At 35.7% G+C, this 19333-nt stretch overlaps 1 protein-coding gene across 2 annotated transcripts in view; it reads right to left on the bottom strand.

The window, feature by feature from the left end:
* Positions 1-19333, bottom strand: part of ADAMTS6 (ADAM metallopeptidase with thrombospondin type 1 motif 6) — a 324257-nt gene that overhangs the window by 90137 nt on the left and 214787 nt on the right. For both annotated transcript variants that reach the window (XM_073235705.1, XM_073235710.1), the window contains exons 13-14: positions 14290-14435; positions 12165-12228 (exon numbers count right to left, since the gene is read on the bottom strand). In XM_073235705.1, the coding sequence (XP_073091806.1) occupies positions 12165-12228; positions 14290-14435 (210 nt within the window). The remainder of the gene's footprint in view (positions 1-12164; positions 12229-14289; positions 14436-19333) is intronic.

The following is a 19333-nucleotide window of genomic DNA, read 5'->3' as shown; positions in this document are numbered from 1 at the left end:
AAACCATCTCAAACCCAGTTCTGATTCAACCTTCTCACCTGTTCTCCCTCAAACAATTTATGACATTTTTTTGTAGTTTCATTTACTTTTAAAGAAAAGGAAAAGAAAAACCTGATAAACCTACATTATCCAGACAAACCTGAATCTAATTGTCAATTTGATACCATAATCTTCTATGCAAGTTTTCAAAATTAAAGCTATTTCTATACCTTATATAGCTTGAATTTAATTAAAATGTATCTATCTGTAGTATATATATAGCCCTTTCTCCTAAACCTATGAAAATGTTAAGGAAAAAAAATGTTTTACTCTGTCATTTTTTTTAAACATCCCTCTTCAGAACAAATTAAATAAGTGAGCTCTATTCTGGTCTTAAAAACTATTCCTCACTTCTCAAAACATGATGCACATACTAACTCATTAATCTAAAGAAGATTAATGACATTGCTGCTGTTATTTTATCATATATGTTATAATGTCATATATAATATTAATAAGAATAAATTTGTTGAAACAATTTGTTTTCTAATTGTAAATTGGGACATGATTTTAACATGTTAATAATGGATCAACTCTACTTTGTCATCACTTACCCCAAACCTGTCCCTGGGGGCAAGGTCTATAGTTTCAGAATGTTCTCAGCTATCTGGTTCTGCTGCAGGGTAAGATTAGACTGGAAGTAAGACAGACCACAGATGACTTGGAAAACCTTTTTAAGTCCATAACTTTTTTTTTTGTATTGAGTCTGTACATTTATTTAGACTAATTTTCAAGCCATTCTCCTCAAACAGGTTATGGTTGTAAACTGCCTACATCGTTATAGGTTTTTTTTTTAATTTTGGTACCATTAAAATACAATTACATGAGCAATACTGTGGTTACTAGATTCCCCCCATTATCAAGTCTCCACCACATACCCCATTACAGTCACTGTCCATCAGCATAGTAAGATGCTGTAGAGTCACTACTTGTCTTCTCTGTGCTATACTGCCTTTAAGTCCATAACTTTTTATAGTTTTGATGCATAAAATAAAGAAGGAAATTAGATCTTTAAGATGCAAGAATAATATGACTTTCCCACCCAACCAAAGTGGAGCTTAAGTTCTTTCAGCAGAAGTTTTATCCTAGTCACATTATCAAGCAGATACACAAATCATAAATAATATGAAGTAGGAAAAACACAAGAATTTTCTTGGTTTTGGAAAACAGCAAACAACACCAGGAAATTCATCTTAGAAATGTACAAAAGTCCTTTTCATAGTAGCTAATATTTCTTCTTTAAGCTGTGATAAAAAGTTTGGCCTATAACTTTGATATTATTACTCTTTATAAAAATCAAGTTTTCAAGTCATGTAGTCACATAGTAACCTATAAATTCTGCTACTTAAAATAGTTATACTGTGTACACCAATTTTTACTCACTTAAGAACATTTTGCATGATAGTTTGAAGTTATTGGTATGAAAAATTGCTCAGGTAATTGGAAATACCTGATGAATAGTCCATATTCTTTTATGCCAGTAAAAAAGGAACTGTATACACATAATAATCCAAAGTATATTTTTGAGGCAATCCTGAACAAACACTTTTCAGAAGATTGAGCACAGATCTGGGGCTTTACTTTTCATAATGCACTATCAGATAATCATATTAGTTCCTACCTTTACAGATTTATAAAAACTGTCAGGACCTTATTAATCATTTATCTCTATATCCAAAGAGGGGGACTGTGTTCTCAATCAATGAACCCTTGGTATTATAACTTGCACAAAATTCTGCCTTTCAAATCCGAGTTTCAAAAGGCCACATCCATTAGATTAGCTTATGATCTCAAGTATTATATTGTAGTTTCTAGTTTAATGGTGAGACAAAACTTCATCCAATTCTCCTATATGTCTTTAATAACTTCTCCTGGTTTCTCATCAGCTTCAAGATGGAAAGCATATTAATTTGTTCCTGCTACAGCTATTGCCTTTATGTACTATTTTGTCCTGAAGACCAACACATGATTGTCAAAGAAAGAGTGCTTGTCTAGCTGCTTTTGAAGGCTTTTGAGGGTCACCAATGGTGATATGATAACAAACTGCCCGTCCAATACGTTCTGAAGCAGATGATCAGCCTCAGAGTCTAGTGTGTGAATACTTTTGGCCTCTAGGCTGATTATATTGCTCTTGAGAGTGGTCAGGTCAGTTTTTCAGCTCATAACCCTTTTTGACCTATTTAAAATCCTCCAAAGATTGAGATGTTGCCTTTTCTACCTCTGCAGATCTCTTTCTTTGAAGAGGTGGAGGCACACAGGAATCAATAGGAATGCTGTCCTTTTCCCCACTGGACAGATCTTGTCTTCCTACCATTCCTGTGCCCTTCCAATGTCTGTGGCAGCAATTAAATCAGCTTTAGGGTGAAAGTGTGGCCATCTTTTTGTGCTTGACACTTTCTAAGATTGGTTGCCTACCTCAGTTCAAGGTTCTAATTTCTCCTCCAACCTAAGCAAAAACAGTACGGTCAGCCTTTTATGTTTTAATCTTATTCACCAGTGTAAGGATCCACATAGGAGAAGTAACACTTCAAAATAGTGAAGTGTTCCTTTGTGGATATATCTCCTTTTGTCATGGCTACCAGACATTATGGATCTTAGAATTGAGAGTGTTTGCCTCTTTGCTCAGGTTATTAGGAAATTCAAAGCAAAATCTGTAATCCACTTAAATGAAGAAGAACCTTGTGGTACATACTTAATGTAATCCCAGTTTAACAGTATTTTTTTCTTCCCTCTGATTTTCTAATTTATTCTGTTTTTCAGTAGGGATTTCAATGAAGCAACTAAACACTAATCAGATAATTATAAATAATAATGATAATTATTGTATGTAAAAACATGAGAACTATGCAGTAATCCTGGCTGGTCAATCAAGAAATGAAAGGGTCAACATTGCTATACTACATGGAAAACTGACAGACTATGTGGAATAGGTTACAAGATCTTAAAAGGAATCAGGTAGTCTATCAAATACATGTGAATCAGCCTAATATCTCCTAGCTTTTGTATTATAATGTACATTATGGGCATAAATTAGAAAGCATGGAGCAAGCTTCAAAGATATATAACACTAAATAAAGAATCCTGGTGCTCCTGCTATTTGACCATCTGACATATCTTATTCTAGGCACGGACTTGAAATTTCTTCAGGACCATTTGAATTCATCCTTTGTATTACCCCTATAAAAATCTTAAGAAAACCTCTTAGTTCACAAAGGATCAAGACAAAAATGCTCGTGAATTGTTTTTGAGTTCTTGACTGTCAAACTGATTCTGACTAAACGGAAAGTTTTCTCTCAGACCTCATTTAGAGAGTCACTAAATGTGATGTGCATTGGATTAAATTATGTAAAACATGCACTAGGGCAGGAGGCTGAGCTGATAAAAGACAAGTACACTTTTTTCAATCTCTTAAATTATGGTAGCCCACATGTAACAGACATCCAGGCCTTAAAGAAAAAAGAGAACATTTAAACCATTATGTATTTAGAAAAAAGTACCAAGGTTAATATAAAGGACACAAATACAACAGCGCTATAATGCTCTTATAGTAACTATGCTAACAGGAAAATACTGAAGTCTTGCTTGCATTACTTAATCTAAACTCCAAACAATTCACCCTTCATGATTTACCATTAAATTATCTGTCCTATAATATAGTCTATGTAATAGAAACTTTTAGAATGGATTATTAAAGCATAAGAGCTTCTGCTCTAATATGATACATACATTCCTGAAAAATCCCTTTCTATAACATCGCACACCAAAAGTAACAGGGATATGGGAAAAATAGCCTTAGAGGAAACAACTCAAAGACAGAACAATATCAAAAACAGTAACAATTCTAATTTTTAAAAACTTCTCATAAAAACAATTTAAAAATACATGGCAAGTTCCTAACAAATAAATACTGGATTAAACATGGGACTTAATCTTCCAAAAAGGAAAAAAAGGCCAAGCAAGTTCATAAGGAAGGGTTGAAGCTGCTGAGTTATAGAGACAAGAGGCCAATGTACAAAGAATAGGCAAAAACACACACTAAGTAGAGTTCTATGGCAGAGCATGTGACCAAACTGATTAAAAAGAAGAATGTGAGATGAATGCTCACCGTGTAACAGTAGTCTTCTGCTGTTCATCTGTATCAATGTAACAATGTATTTAACCTCAGCTGCTGCATTACTTAGTGGCACAAAATAACTCAGTCATTTATGAGCTAATTTGTACTGCAGAAACAAGGTTGTAACAGAAGAGATTATACCAAAACTTTGAATTAGTACAGTTTTTCTGGATTAATGTTGAAGAATGAAAATTTAAACTATCTTACCAAGCCAACTCACTATTAAAGAGAAAGGAAGAACTCAGTGCAGGAAGAAAATATGGTTAAAATAATAGGTCTAGTACATAATAAGTGCTCAATAAATGTCAGCAGCTGCTATTACTACTACTACTACTGTTGCTGCTATCTCTACAAATACAGATGGAAACTGAAAGAGCTCCATGGTGCATATGTGTGATGTACCCAATATGTATTACTCCCTACTGCCCCACTAACAGAAGTCTGGTATCTGCCCAGGAATCTACTTTTCGGGGAAAGTGACCTTAACCTAATTTTAGGGGCAAATCTGGATTAGTCTAAACCAATTATGGTAAGCCTGTCCCTTTTGCCCATGACTCTGTTAAGGGTGGGCATGTGGCCTTCTGGCCAATGAAACATGAAGGAAATCTGCGGGAGGAACACTGAGAAAAACTTGCCTTAAATTTAAGAAAAACAGTTGAGCAGTTCATCTCTTCTTTTCCTCCGAGCGTTGTCAGGGCAAATGTACTTGAGATGCTCTCATGTTCCACTTACATTTTTGATTCCTCTTTCTCATAGAATTTGAACTTCAGTCTTTCCCTATCTTGTCAGCTCTTTGCTGATTTTTAAGATTTTTAAAAAATCTTATTCAGTAAATTTTAAAAAGATTTTTGTCCGAATAACCCATTCTGTCCTTACCAAAAATAGAAGTCTCTTACATTTGTTCCCCAAATGATCTAAGACTGGTCTGTTTTAAGAATATGATATATAATATTTATAATCTTCTTTATAACAATTATTTTTCTGCTGCATGGCCAGACTGTCTAGTTTTGTACTGCCCAATACAGTTGCCACTAGCCATGTTTTGCTATTCAAATCTAAATTAATTAAACCTAAAAATTCTGTTCTTCAGTTACACTAGCCACATTTCAAGTGCTCAATAGCTAATTTGGCTGGTGGCTACCAGGCCAGAGAGTTTACATATAGAATATTTCCATCATCGAAAAAAGTTATCTTAGACAGTGCTGGGCTAGACTATGTATTTTGAAAACTTGTATTTTCATACATTAGATTACATTTTAAAAGGCCTAAGCTACACAACTTATGCTCAGACAGCTTTATTAACCTGGATAGCATGAAAACAAATTTCAGTGGGTAACCGAATTGCCTCAAATTCTGAACTAGTAGTCGTTTAATGAAAAAAATCCCGTAATTAATTATTTGTACATACATGATATAGTTATGCTAACTGTATCTCCTTATGATTTGCTGAAAGCTGAAACAGAAGACAAAACTAGTAATAGAAATGTCAGCGTGCCAATAGCAAGTTCTATAATTTGAGCATCTAAAATATAGTTCATGGGTAAAATGCAATATGCATAAGATGTCTGGTACCTTTTTTCTTATTCTGTTACTTATCATACATTATTCTTATCATATGCACTTCTGTTATTAGGGCCAAAATGTGTGCCCACCCTTATAATTATATAATCATGGAAATAGATGGGAATTGAGAAATGGGTTTGGCTTCCTCACTTTTACCTAACAGTCTGATATCCAGTAGGTATTCATTTCTTCTACCCTGTGTAACAACTCTGTTCTTCTGAGATTCATGTTATTCATTCATCTTTGCTTCCTACTAACCTCATGGTGGTCATTTCCCCTTGTTTATTGAAGAGTATGATACATGGTTCACAGTCTCACTCAGCACTCCAAGTTCTGTTGTCATGAGTGACATTCACATGGAAGATTCTCCAAATTCCTCAGCTTTGAAGGCCCTTGAACTCCTTACCCTCCAATCCAGGTCAGGCACATTCTTCCTTTGCCACACTCTAGATTTCTTATTCTTGAGAACAGTCTCACTTCTCATACTTTAAACTAAAATACATTCCATTCTCTGATCCCCTCACCTTCTTTCTCATCACTGTTTTTCCTATACCACATTGATTCCTCAATTTTAATGTACTTTTTTTGAAGTTAGGTCCTTAATTTTCTGCTAACCTTCTTTAGACTCCACTGTCATTCCTAGCGCGCAGCACATGGCTCAGCACTCCAGCTGTACTCATCATATACATAAATTCTTTTTGATTTGTTTATTGTTCTATTTTAATCTCACCTTCTCCAATCTGTGCTCATCTAAAGCATAAATCTGAGGTTAAATCATTCAATGGTGTCTTAATGCCTTGAGATAAATATCACACTCTTTAACTTCCAAACTCTCATTTAATTTTCCATCTGCTCTCATTGTCACTTTCTTCATTTCTGGCCAGCTCCTATTTGCTTTTCAGAGCTCTAGCTTCCTATGGGAAGAAATCTCTAAATCTCTAATCAGGTTTTGGGCCAATTCTATGTGCTTTTACAGCATCCCATACTTATTCTATCATATCATATCACTATCACTCTATACTGTGATTTTTTTACACTTCGGTGATTTGCCAGGAAATTATAAGATCCTTGAGGGCAGAGATTGTCTTTCTTACTCTAACACAGTCTGATATATAGGAGGCACTCTTATTATTTGTTGAGTAAATGAATAAATAATGCCGGTAACTTGACATGATTACTGTAATTGAAGCTGCATGTAATTACTTCAAGATTCAAATTTAATAGAATTAAAGATGATAAGTAAGCTATAGAGTGTATTAGGAGGTGGTACGGTGGGTGGGAAATAGAGCAGGGTAAGGAGGATTAGAAGTCCCAAGGTTGTAAAGAGCAGAGAGGGTTGCAATTTTAAATATGACATTAAGGCTAGGCCTCACTGAGAAGGTGACAGTTGGGTAAAGGTGAGGCTAGTTGGGTAGATATTCCGGAATAAGAGTTACAGGGCAAAAGGAACAGCGAACATAAAGGCCATAAGGTGGGAGCACACCTAGCGCATATAAGGAAGGAGGGGAACAAGCATGGAACAGAGTGAGGAGGAACGTAGTAAGAGAGGAGCCCAGAAAAGTCACAGACCAGATTGTGTAAACCTTGCAGGCCTTTGTAAGGACTTTGGGTTTAAGTAGAACTGGGAGCCCTTGAAGGGTTCTGAGTAAAGAATATAATCTGACTCTTCTGCCTCCTATATTGAGGAATGTAGAGAGCAAGAATAGTAACTGGATATTGACTTAAAAGCTATTTAGAATAATCCAGTAAAGATAGAATGGCAGCAATGGAGGCAGTGAGACTAGTCAGATCTATAATATATTTTGAAGGCAAAGCCAAGGGGATTTCCTTAGAGATTGGCTATAGGCTGTGAGACAGAGAAAGGAATCAAGAATGACTTGATTTTCAGCTGAGCCGGATGGGACTGACATATGAGATGGAAAAAACTGCTAGAGGAACAGGCTATGGAAATGTTTTGGAGGCAACATTTGGACATGTTAAGTAATAGATGTCTATTAAAATATAATTAATGGTAAGATATGAGTCTGGAATCCATGGAAGAAGTCTGGAATGAAAATATAAGTTTGATATATGAATAGTATCAAAACCAATGAAACTGGATGAGATCACCAAGGAAATGATTATGGTTAGAGCAGAGGAAAAGATCAAGGATTAAGTCCTAGGTACTCTAACATTAAGAGGTCAGAGAAAAGAATAGGAATCAAGAGACTGAGAAAGAATAAGTAGGAATATAAAAGGACAGCCAAAAAGTTGTGTCATGGAAGCCTAGTGAATATCAAGTAAGATGAATGCTCAGAATTGAATAGTGGATTTAGCAACATGGATGTCATGTATAACTTGTCAAAGGCATTTCTTTTTATGAATACACAGTTCTTTAGGACTAGGTAGAAACACTTTGGGTACAATATTTCCATAGATGTGATTGAGATGAGGAAATGTTTGGTTTTCAGATATTCAGTGACTTGATATTACCTTGTGCTGCACCAATTATTTATTAATAATTGGTCAATTGAATTTTATTCTTTATGTAATCAATATCATCTGCAAAATATTCTTGACATAATGCTACCTTTTTAGTATCATATCTTTTTAGTAACTACCTTTTGTGTTACTGTGTATATGACTACTATTTGTCTTGGAAAAGAGTCTGTGGCTCTCCCAGTCTAACTCAAAAAAAGATCCCCACTCCAGAGTAGTTACTGTTTTTGTTGTGTTTCCCACCTCATATTTAAAGGAGTCATGATTTAAGCCTTCCTCAGTTGCTGGGAAGTTGTTTCACAGCAATACTTTTCAAGCTATCTTTGCCATTTAGCCAAAATATCATGTGGGTCATTGGGTCAAATTCTTTGCTAGTGCATCAGAAATACCGAGTTTTATGCCAGCATGCCATTCCAAAGAGTAGGGGAATAGAAGGAGCGAGCCTTGGTGCACATGGGTGGATCACTTCAATTGAGAGATTAGTTAATGATGTCATTTGGGTTACTTCAAGACACACAGAGAAGAAATGCTTTTCTTTCCCTGACTTTTAGAAGGCCCTGTTCAAATTGCAGGTGGGGAGAGTCTGAAGATATATTTCACCACTATTTTCCCCTTAGGAGTTTCTCTTCAATTAGTTTTTAGTTTAATTTTTTTAAATGCTAAGAAGGTGCAAGTACTATAGTTCCCCATTTGGCCACCCTCTCATTTTGAATATTTCTATGTCTACAATATACATTCCCATACCCCCTGGAATCTGGTGGGTTCTATGCATATGGTAATGTGGTTGGCACAACATATGTCCTCTACTGATTTGAGCTATATAAGTCAATAGAAAATGGAACATGGAACCTTTATTTTTGAAATATTTGTCAGAGTTTTTCATTTGTATAAAAATATTGTATGTAGCAAAGAATTGTGGCCATTTCATTTTACACTTCTGCATTATCTTCCTTGGATAATTGTAAATCGAAACAGCTTATATAGGTCTGTAGATGTTGTGTTTGGTTTGGATTAGAACTTGTGAATTTTTCTCACAAAATGACAATAGAGAATGGCTCATTTAAAAAGAAATACAGCAAAGAAACTTCTGCTGATTGCCAGTATGTGCCTTTCCATCAGGACTAGACTTTCCAAACTGGCTTTGAGTAACACGGCACAGAGGGGTGTTTCTTCCTACATCAATTCCCAATAAAACAGTGCTTCATTTTCATATTAAAACAAAGAGGACATATAATGGGGTGGAATGCATAATTCATAAGGATATTAAAGACAAAACATGGAAAACTCCAAAGAATTTTATACTTGCCACTGCAGGGTATGCTCTGTGGCTTTGCCCTTCTCTTCCCTCCCTACCACCTCCAAGTTGCTCTCCTCCCTTTACACTTGCCACCAAAGGACTTAATTTGTAATCATTTCCAAAAAGACTACATTTGGCGGAAAATCTTGAGAGGTCCTGGCAATTCCACGATGACCCTTTAATTCACTTATAGGTAATATGGTCTTCCAAAAGGTATCCTTGTACCATTTGTTCATTCATTTTTATACCAGGGAACCTCCTGGCCTGTATATAAATTAGACTGACAGTTAATTACTAGATCAACCAGCGCTGACAGGGCTTTGCTCCCGCAGACACCCTGCAGGCCTCAGGCTGACTTCCCACTTGGCTCTGGGTGGCAGCCTATACTGTTTCCCTCATAAGCTCTTAGCAACATAACTAACTGCTCTGCAAACTTAACTGGATATTGATGTCCTTGTCATCTGCAAACCTGTGAAAGCACGTAAAGGTAGTTAATGTACCCTTTGCTTGCACTTGTTTTCCTTTGTATCAATAAATCCTAAATCCTCCTTGAAGTCACCAAAAACTACTGGCAAGTCATCCTGAAATATCTCCAGAGACAGGTAGAACAGGTATTTGTTTGAAATATAAAAAATAAAAAGCTGGCTAGTTGTTGATAGGACCAGGAATCCCTTCCTCTCTTCCTTTTTCTCTAGGGTATTTATGGCCATATCAAAGACTCACGAGAATGTAAATGAGTTTTGGTCCTTGCTTTCCCAGAAAGCATAGAGGACAGATGATCAACGCTATTAGGACAACACTGCATTTTAGACTTGCTATTTAAAATCCATGCTTTTTTAAATGTAGACCTTGAATGACCATGGAACCAGTGTTTGTATGGCATGGCCTCCCTTTAAGCCAGACCTGTTCCTGAGTAGCATTTTGTGATCCACTCTAGAAAACTGATAATAATCTTAAAGGAACTTCCCTGGGCAATGTCTTCAATATCTCGGATTTATATTACATTGGCCATTATTTCTCATGAGCTTTTGGGAAGAAAACAAGTGAAATATTGGAAGAGGACTTGCTGTGGGTTGAATTTGAAATTAAAAGCTTTTAGATACTTAGTCTGCTGTTGAACACATTCTTAACAAAATATAGTTCCCATCTTATGGAACCATTATCACAAATGGGAAAACACATTCAAGGGAACTGTTTAATAAATTTAAATGAGCTGAATAGCTTTCCTTGAAAAATCTAATTTCTTGGGGAAAATCCTGATATTATTTGATTTCAATAAATTTTTACTTGTTCTATAAAGCCAGTAGGAATTTATGACATAAACACTGTGTGACTTAAGAATAGGATCATAAGGTGGTTTGTGGGGTTCATTGTTTTTCCCAGCATCTTGAGCTCCTTCCCTCAAGGAATTGATCATCTACTCCTTCCATCACTGCTTCTGCCATGTAATCAATGTAAATTTCTATTTACCTACTATTTCTCTTCTACTGCCTGGAGCCCTCCACATCTTCAGCAATATCATTTTTTTCCCTCTAAGATCAATCAACACCAAGTATTTGTTATAGTATTATTATAACAGGCTTTGCAGGAATTAAGCTATAATTCCTATAAACCATAAGGGCATTTTCATTAGAATGATGGCAGCAGAAAACAGACATGAGCAATTTTAGGAAGAAATAAGAGGAATTGGACACAGTAAGTACAGGTAACTCTTTTGAGGAATTTTGTTTTAAAGTTAGAAGGATAACTGGCAGGCTTTTTGTTTTTGTTTTTGTTTTTTTTAAGGTAGGAGAACTAACATCACGTTTGTATGCTTATGGAAAAATCCAGATGAGAAGGTATTGGAAAAATCATCTACATATTTATGAGGTAACCAAGAATTAAGACAGGCATAGGGTTGAGGAACATGAGAGTAAGGGACAGTGTATAATAGACTCATGACATATAATTAAAAGCTGTAGTTTTTAGATAAGAGGGAGGAAGAATTATCAGGAAGGAGTAATGAGATATAAAGAAGATATGAATCCATTTCTAGTCATTCAAGAGCTGAGGGAGAAAACATAAGTCCTCACCTTTAGAGGGTAACAGAGGGAGCAGCATCTTCAGAGGAGAGCCACTCTGCCTTAGAACCAAAAGGTGGAAGAGAAGGAACATTCAGAGATGCCAGGATGTGAGGGATTTTGCTGATGATGGATCATGAATTCCAGAGGGCACTGAAGAGTTTCAGTAGTAGGGAAGGGATAGAAAACAGCAGAGGGGGTATGCACAGCTTGATGAGACTGCATGGCAAGAGATGAGGAATGATGTGGGAGTCTGGGCTTCTTGCACTGGCAACCACAAAATGAGATAAGGGACTTAATGAGATTAATGCTGGTGTACTTGAGAAAGATGGTAGTGGCGAAGTTGAGAGTACTGGGGGACCAGTGAGTGTGGGTGGCTCTCTCCAGATACTTACTGGGGTAGAGTTTATTTGCTCCTAGTACTGGAGCTTCCCCTCAACCCTTGTTGATGGAATTGATGGACCCAAGGCCAGTTCCATTTATTAACAATTTAAAAAATCCATGTGACCCTCACACACATGAATTTATGGTTAAATAGCTTACAGGTCAAAAAATTTCCCTGCTCCGGGGGAAATGTAAGCTAATTTTTCATAGCAGAGTTTGGTTTACTTACATCTGTGTTACAGGAGCGATACCGTTTCCTTTTCCCAAGGCAATATTTTCCACCTCCTGAAGGTCTGAAAACATATTTTGTTTAACATGTGAATATATCTGTCTACATAAAGAGTATATATATTGCTTGATGAAAACATTAACATTTACTTTAAGAAAATACACAGTTTGACATTTTATTGGTTATTAAAATCATAATCATGCTGGTGAGTGTTAGCAATAATGATTATGGTAAAAAATTAAGGCAATTTACTAAGGATAACTTTACAGTACTAACTTGTCATGATTTATATTCTTAAGAAAATGTAATTAAATCTATTTTCTATAAATTGTAGTAAGTGAGTGTTTAGTTAAAACAATTAGTTTAAAAATCACTTCTTTATAGTGAGAAGCCATTTAAATCACATTCAACAAAATCCATGAGCTGATGTTATATGTTCGCCCAGTAGTAAATGGAAGTTTGTTTTTCCAGACTGAAAACAAGGAGATGATACTAAAAACTCTCTGGAAATAGCTTCACTTCAAAGTAAATAATGCAGAAATGAATTTCTATCTCATTTCAAATATTACATGAAGTTTAAAAAAATTAAGTTAAGAATCAGATGGTTTTTTATGATATAACTATATTATATTCAAATTAATGAAAAAGTATATGTCAAATATTTGGCTTACATGTATTAATTTTTAAAGTATTTGTCATTAGGGAAATCCTTATGCTGTTATTTGGGTATGCTACATTGAATGGAAAAAACTAACTTCTTTTTTTAAAAGAGGTCAGGATCATTCTCTTAAGTATGATGGGGTCTTATACTTTTGGTTTTTAATTTACAATAGCTTACACTTGAACTTAGGTTAGTTATTTTATATTTGTTTAGAAAAAATGAAGTCTAAATTATAATTTTGGCTCACTGATATCAGTGGTATAATGAAAGCTGCATTTTGAATATATTTTTAATATCAGTGAATGCTGAATGTACACAAGGAAAAGAAATGGCCCAGCTTGAACCAGCCTGGGAGAAATGGGTTGATCAGACAAAAACAAGATAGCGGGGTTGGTGGTAGCGTGACTGGTTTGAGTGGGTGATAGGAGCTCTGTTTAGCAGGAGGTTAATAATCCATAGAAAGCAGAATGGAAGCACAGAACTAATACAAAGGTAAATAAATTCATGTTAAAAAAAAAGTAAAAGGGAATAAAAGAGACATTTAGAGAGGAAACAGAGAGGGATTCTGAGTTACAATGAGAGAAATAATAAAAATAAAAATTGACCATGTTTTACCCCATAAGGGGAAGAAAGGCAGAAGTGAAATCAGAACATCATTCTGTACCGAATGTTAGTTGGGAAAGAAGGCCTGCAACCTGAGCTCCTGACTTGCAGCAGCTAAGGAGCAGTTTAGTCTCTGGGAGGGCAGGGAAGTCCACCTAGAGGACCAGTCTGCCTGTAACAGGCATTGGTGGGAAGAAGAAGCAAAATGGCTAGCAAAGAATACTGAAGGAGCTGTCCTTGCACCAGGGGGACACTGGCTGGAGAAAAAGGGTGGTGGGAGAAGAACAGTGGGACCTGCATAAAACAGTCATGTGGAGGAAAGTGGTGGCAAGTCCAGAAAGTGATTAATGGGGGCATATGAATGGAAACTATTTGAACATATGGGCAGTATTCTTTTCATTGTGATTTGTGATGCGAATCAAGGCATTTCAACCCTTGGAGTGCTCTCATTGGTCCTTTTAATACTAATGTAGCAATAATAATTTTATGTGACATGTGAAAAGAATTTAGGTTTCTTGGGAATAATGGTAATGTAGCTAAGACCAGACCTGGATTCATCCATAATTCAGTAGTTTTTACAGAAGGAAATCTATCTGATTATTACTAGATTAAAAGTCTGGCTCTACTTGGGACAGATACACAATGCTTTTCTTTTTTCTTTTTAGTTACACAGTAAAGGGAAAGGAAGAAAAAGAAAGTCTGTCTAACAAGGCTCCTCTGCTTCCCTGTGCTATTGCTTGTTCTGAAGACAAACACTCGGCTCACTAGTGAAACGTTTTTACAGATAACATGTGAAACCACAGCTTTGAATCATTTCCAACTGTGTCTTTTTGTTGGCTCCGGCTTACTTTAGCTACTTACGCTGGACTGTCACAGTGTCTTAGGGATGAGGAGACGCCTCCCCCGCAGGTCCTGCTGCACTCTCCCCATAGCGACCAGGGAGCCCAGCCCCCATCTATGCTCTGGGGCCAAGTGCCAAAAGGAACACAATCTCCCTGATAACACCACTGCAAGATTTCACAGAAAACACATAATTAGCTTTTAGGCAGATAGACCTATCAGGATAGAAATACATACAGGTCAGGCAATGACCAATTATAGGCATTAGCATTCTCCCAACAGATAACAGAATGAGAGTTCTTTAACTGTATTTAGACATTGGTAAAAGTGCATGTGATTTGCAAATTATCTTTAACTATTCAATGATTTATAAATCTCTAACATGTATGTACCAGGAGTCCAAAAAACTTGACTTCTTTTTTTCCTTACCTCCTCCAGACTTAAAGTGTTTCTCATTGTAGAGACCTCAAAAGTCTTTCTTAGATATTTTAGCATGAAAAAATGTTTTTTTTCTTTATATTCACTATTATTAGGCTCATGGAATGATAACACAATATGGAAAGTTCCCCAGTAAGGAATTTTTATGACGGTAATTGCTTTTTCTTAAAAAAAAAAGAAAAAGAAAGGCCGGTTGAGGCTACAATAGTAAAAGAATGTGTTGTGGCATTTCATCTACACGAGTACTGCAGACATAATAAAAGTAATGCCAAGACACTAGAGACAGGGTACAAAAAAACCCTTATATACACTGACTAGACATGTGTATAGCCCCTACATGAACATGTGTACTGGAATTCTTCTCAGCTTTACTTTGTGCAATAAACCACACATACTGCACATAAGTAGAAAGCCAGGAATAATTTATCGAGACGCAGACATCGCATAATCAGCTCATAACTCTTAACATGATAAATCTTATTTGCAGGATATGGTAAAAAATGAAAGCCTTTCTTTCAAACCACGCATTTCTAGGCTTTTATTGGTGCATTTCCCTGAACTATCAAACTTCGACAAACCATTCTGATGTTATGAACGTCATTTGTTTATATGAATAATAATAGGGAACATTATTACAGTTGGTAACTGTAGGCAATATTAGATTGATAAACAAAAATTCAACCTTATATTGAAGTGTAAAGGGATTTAATGCTATGTGATGCTTAGACAGTAATCAGTTTATTGTACTAATTCTGTATATCTGGAAATCTTTCACTTTTACCATTTTCACTGCTACCACCCTAGGCCACACTGGCAAGTGAAATAATTTCTTACCTGGACCTCTGCCTCCACTTTTATCTACCTATAAACAATCTAATCTCCAGGAAGCACTTAGAGAGATCATTTAAAAATATATTATCACATCATGTCACTTTTTTGCTTCAAAGACTGTGGTGGCTTCCTACTTGCCTTAATTCTGGTCAAGAGTGGCCTTTGTGACCTAGCTAGCCCCTGCCTCCTTCTCCAGCCCTGTACACTTTTCTTGCACAGACTGCTTCAGACATTCGGGCTTTCTTTTTTTTGCCTCAGCACAATAAGCTTATTCGGTCTTTAGGGCAATTGCATTTCCTGGACCTTCTGGGAATAGTCTTCTCCCAGTTCTTTGTATTGCTCTCTGCTCATCATCCAGTCCCAGGTCACGTGTCACTTCATTAGCGAGTTCTTCCCTTGATCCACCCTTATTCCAAAGTAGTGGCACCTCACACCCCATCCTTCTCTACCCCTCCTTGACTCCAGGAGGTAACAGAGATGACATCCTCCTGTTTTAGTTCCCTCTTACCTCTTAACACTACTTTAAATTACCCTGGTTATTTTTCAAATTACTTCTTTACTGTTTGTCTACCATCTTTAGTATGTAGAAGCCTTAAGAGCCACATGTGGCTATTTTTTTCCTTTTAAAGTTACTAACATAGCACAATAATAATTTTTAGGCAATTCATCTAAGTTTTGAAGGGGAAAATTCCACAACATATCTAAGCCCACAAATAACCAAGTTATTCTAACAAAATATGTCTTGAGAAGCAGGATAGCATGATGGTTCGGAACTGAGACAACTCTAAGTAAGGGACTGTCCAAGCCTGCCCTACATCATCTCTGTGACCTTGAATAAGTTACTTGACCTGTTTGCACCTGAGCCTCCACATAAATAAAAATGTAAATAATAATATAGCTTACATCATGGAAGATTAAATTAAGCAAATGTGCAGAACCTAGTACACAGCTAGTAGTAAGTGTCTGACAGGTGGAAAGAGCTCTCTAAATGTTAGTAACTACTAGGCAAGTTGCTTAGCTTCTCTGGATCCCCATTATATGTAAAATGGAGACAGTAATGGCATCTGTCTTGTAGGGAACATAAAGTGATTAGAACAATGATTGTCTCATATTGGCTGAACTTTCAAGGAAATTATCTAATGTCATTGTTAAAATATAATGCTCACATGTAGAAACTAGGCTCATGCAACTTTAGATCTAAATGAGGAGTGAATGGCACTGCGAACCTTCCAAAATTCAAGAGAAAGCTAAATTCCTGCTGTGCTTGTTGATGATATTGATTGAATTGTTGGAAGGCCACAAAAATCTTCCAGAATGCAGACAGAAATCAATAGCCACCCTTAGGAAGATTGCTTTCCAGGGGGAATGATGCACATTTACCTCTTCCTATAGCTAAATGACTCTGTGCATCTAAAAAAATTTGTTTACAGAATTTTAAATACCTTTATTTAAATACTTTAATTTTTAAAAATTTATTTTAACAAAAAAAGCTCCTACAAAACCTATTTCTCCTTTGCTCCTTAACCCCCAACCCCTGCCTCTGGCAAACATCAATCTGTTCTCCATCGTCTGTTAAAAAACAAAATTATATATATACACACACACACACACAAACACACACATATACATATATGCATATATATATTTAAGATACAGCATTAAACAACTTTAAATATGCTCTTTCAATTTAAGTTACTTACAACTAAAAATTCAGTTCCAGAGACCCACTAGCCACATTTCTAGGGCTCCATAGCCATGTCTGGCTAGTGGCTACTGTGTTGGACAGAGTAGATTCAGAACATTTCCATTATCACAGAATGTTCTAAGGGAAATGCTGAGTGTCTAGAATAGTGCTTAGCATATTGTAGACATGTATCAACAATGTATTGAATGAATGAATATGTTAATTAAATTATATTCTTAGTCCTGTTTTGCTTACTATATGTCAGGATGGAACTAAAGATACTGGAAGGTAAAGAAGTCAAATGGATTTTTGTTTCCCTGGTAATATTCAGTGAATGTTTTAGTAGGTGTTGACAACATAAAGGACTTCTTAAGAGAGGTGCTGAGCCATTATCATTTGTCCATAAAAAATTAGGGAAAGGAAGTCAGAATTTAATTATAAGACAGAACATTCTGACCCTAAGTCCAACAGATATTAAAATCAGACATTAAGAATGATGATGAGTCGTGGGCAATGAAAATTACATTGAAGAAAACAAGTCATCTGTCCAGAATGATGAAGCAGGGGTGGGAGCTGCCGAACCGGTAACATAGGATCTGGTCTGGGAGTAGAGCTACTAATAGTGCATGCTGGAGAGAGAATGTTCCAGGGGCCAGCTCATGGCTTACCCAGTTGATTTTGAAGACCAGCCATTTGTATACCATACCAATTATGTTAGACCTTCACCAATATAAAAATCACAACATTGAGCCAAATAATCTACAGTTTTACATTTTTGTTATTATAGGTAGCTGCATGTAAGAATATTTATGCATGCACCTATTTTCCTACGAGAATAACTGAGCTAAAAGGGACTTCAGAAATCATGTGGTCTAAGCACTTCATTTTATGGATGAGAAAAGCAGAACCTGAAGGAGGTTGACTCACCCAAGGTCACTTACTGGCAGGAAAGGATTGTCTATCTAAAAATATTAAAAAATCAATGGTAGAAAAAAACAACAACTGGAAGTATAGGATTATATGTATTTGAAGATATTAAAGAGTAATGTATTTTACTGGACTGTTTTTGCTACATAAAATACAAAATAACACAAGTTAAAAATAACTTAGCTACAATTGTTTATGCACATGTTATTTCAGACCTCCTTGAGTATTCTTATAATTTGCAGATAAAAAATTTCACTTTTTGCATATTTCAGGGGACAAAGGAATTGTTAAGTCCACAAGAATACTGAAAGATGTAAGTTCCAAAGTATTTAATAATATTGTTATACATGTTCCCTAGATGCTCACAAAATGTAGGACAGGGAAGGAAGTCACCTAAATTCCTGTCCTCCTTTTAAGACTTATTCTTTGAAATGATAAATAACAATATTGAGTGTATAAAATGTTGCTCAGCTCTCATCATTAATTAATATCTATACAGCAGTAGTATTTTACAAGGTGCTTGCTAGAACCTTTCATAATTCATGGTATTGATTATGTCTAGCTCATGGAATTATATAAAACATAATGGACAATATATCAGAAAGCTAAATAACAAAGAATAAATGGGTAAAAAATGAAGAATTCATAATACTAATGTAAGTATCAGTCATCTAGCAGTTGACTAGAAATTATAAGGTAGACTAGCGTCTACCTTAACAACTAACTAACAACTTAGTTTAGTAGTTAAAAAGTTAACAACTTCAGTCTATGTGTAGTCTGTTACAAACCTTACTTCTTATTCTTGCAATATGTTTGGTCCAGAGGAAGTCCTTTATTTCTTTAGTTTCCCTAACTATAAAATGAGGACTATCTTTAGTTTTTGATCCCAAAACAGTTTGGATTAGGACAGCTTTAGGAAATAGTTTTACGTAGATGTATCTTCAAAGAAGTTGAACATTTTTTAAAGGCCTTGGTTGATTTTGACCTCTGGCAAAATTTTCTTTTGCTTTTTATTTAGTTTCCCCCCCACCCTGTAATTATCAGAATGGATCTATTTGAAATATTAGCTACTTCTCTCCTCTAGTATTAGTATCTTTTTAAAAAATTGATGTATAATTGATATACAATCTTATATTGGTTTCAAGTATACAACACAGTGGTTCAACAGTTACCCATATTACTAAA

This window comes from Manis javanica, chromosome 1, assembly GCF_040802235.1.
Source record: "Manis javanica isolate MJ-LG chromosome 1, MJ_LKY, whole genome shotgun sequence".
Taxonomy (NCBI): Eukaryota; Metazoa; Chordata; class Mammalia; order Pholidota; family Manidae; genus Manis; species Manis javanica.
This window is presented reverse-complemented; position numbering and strand designations above follow the sequence as displayed.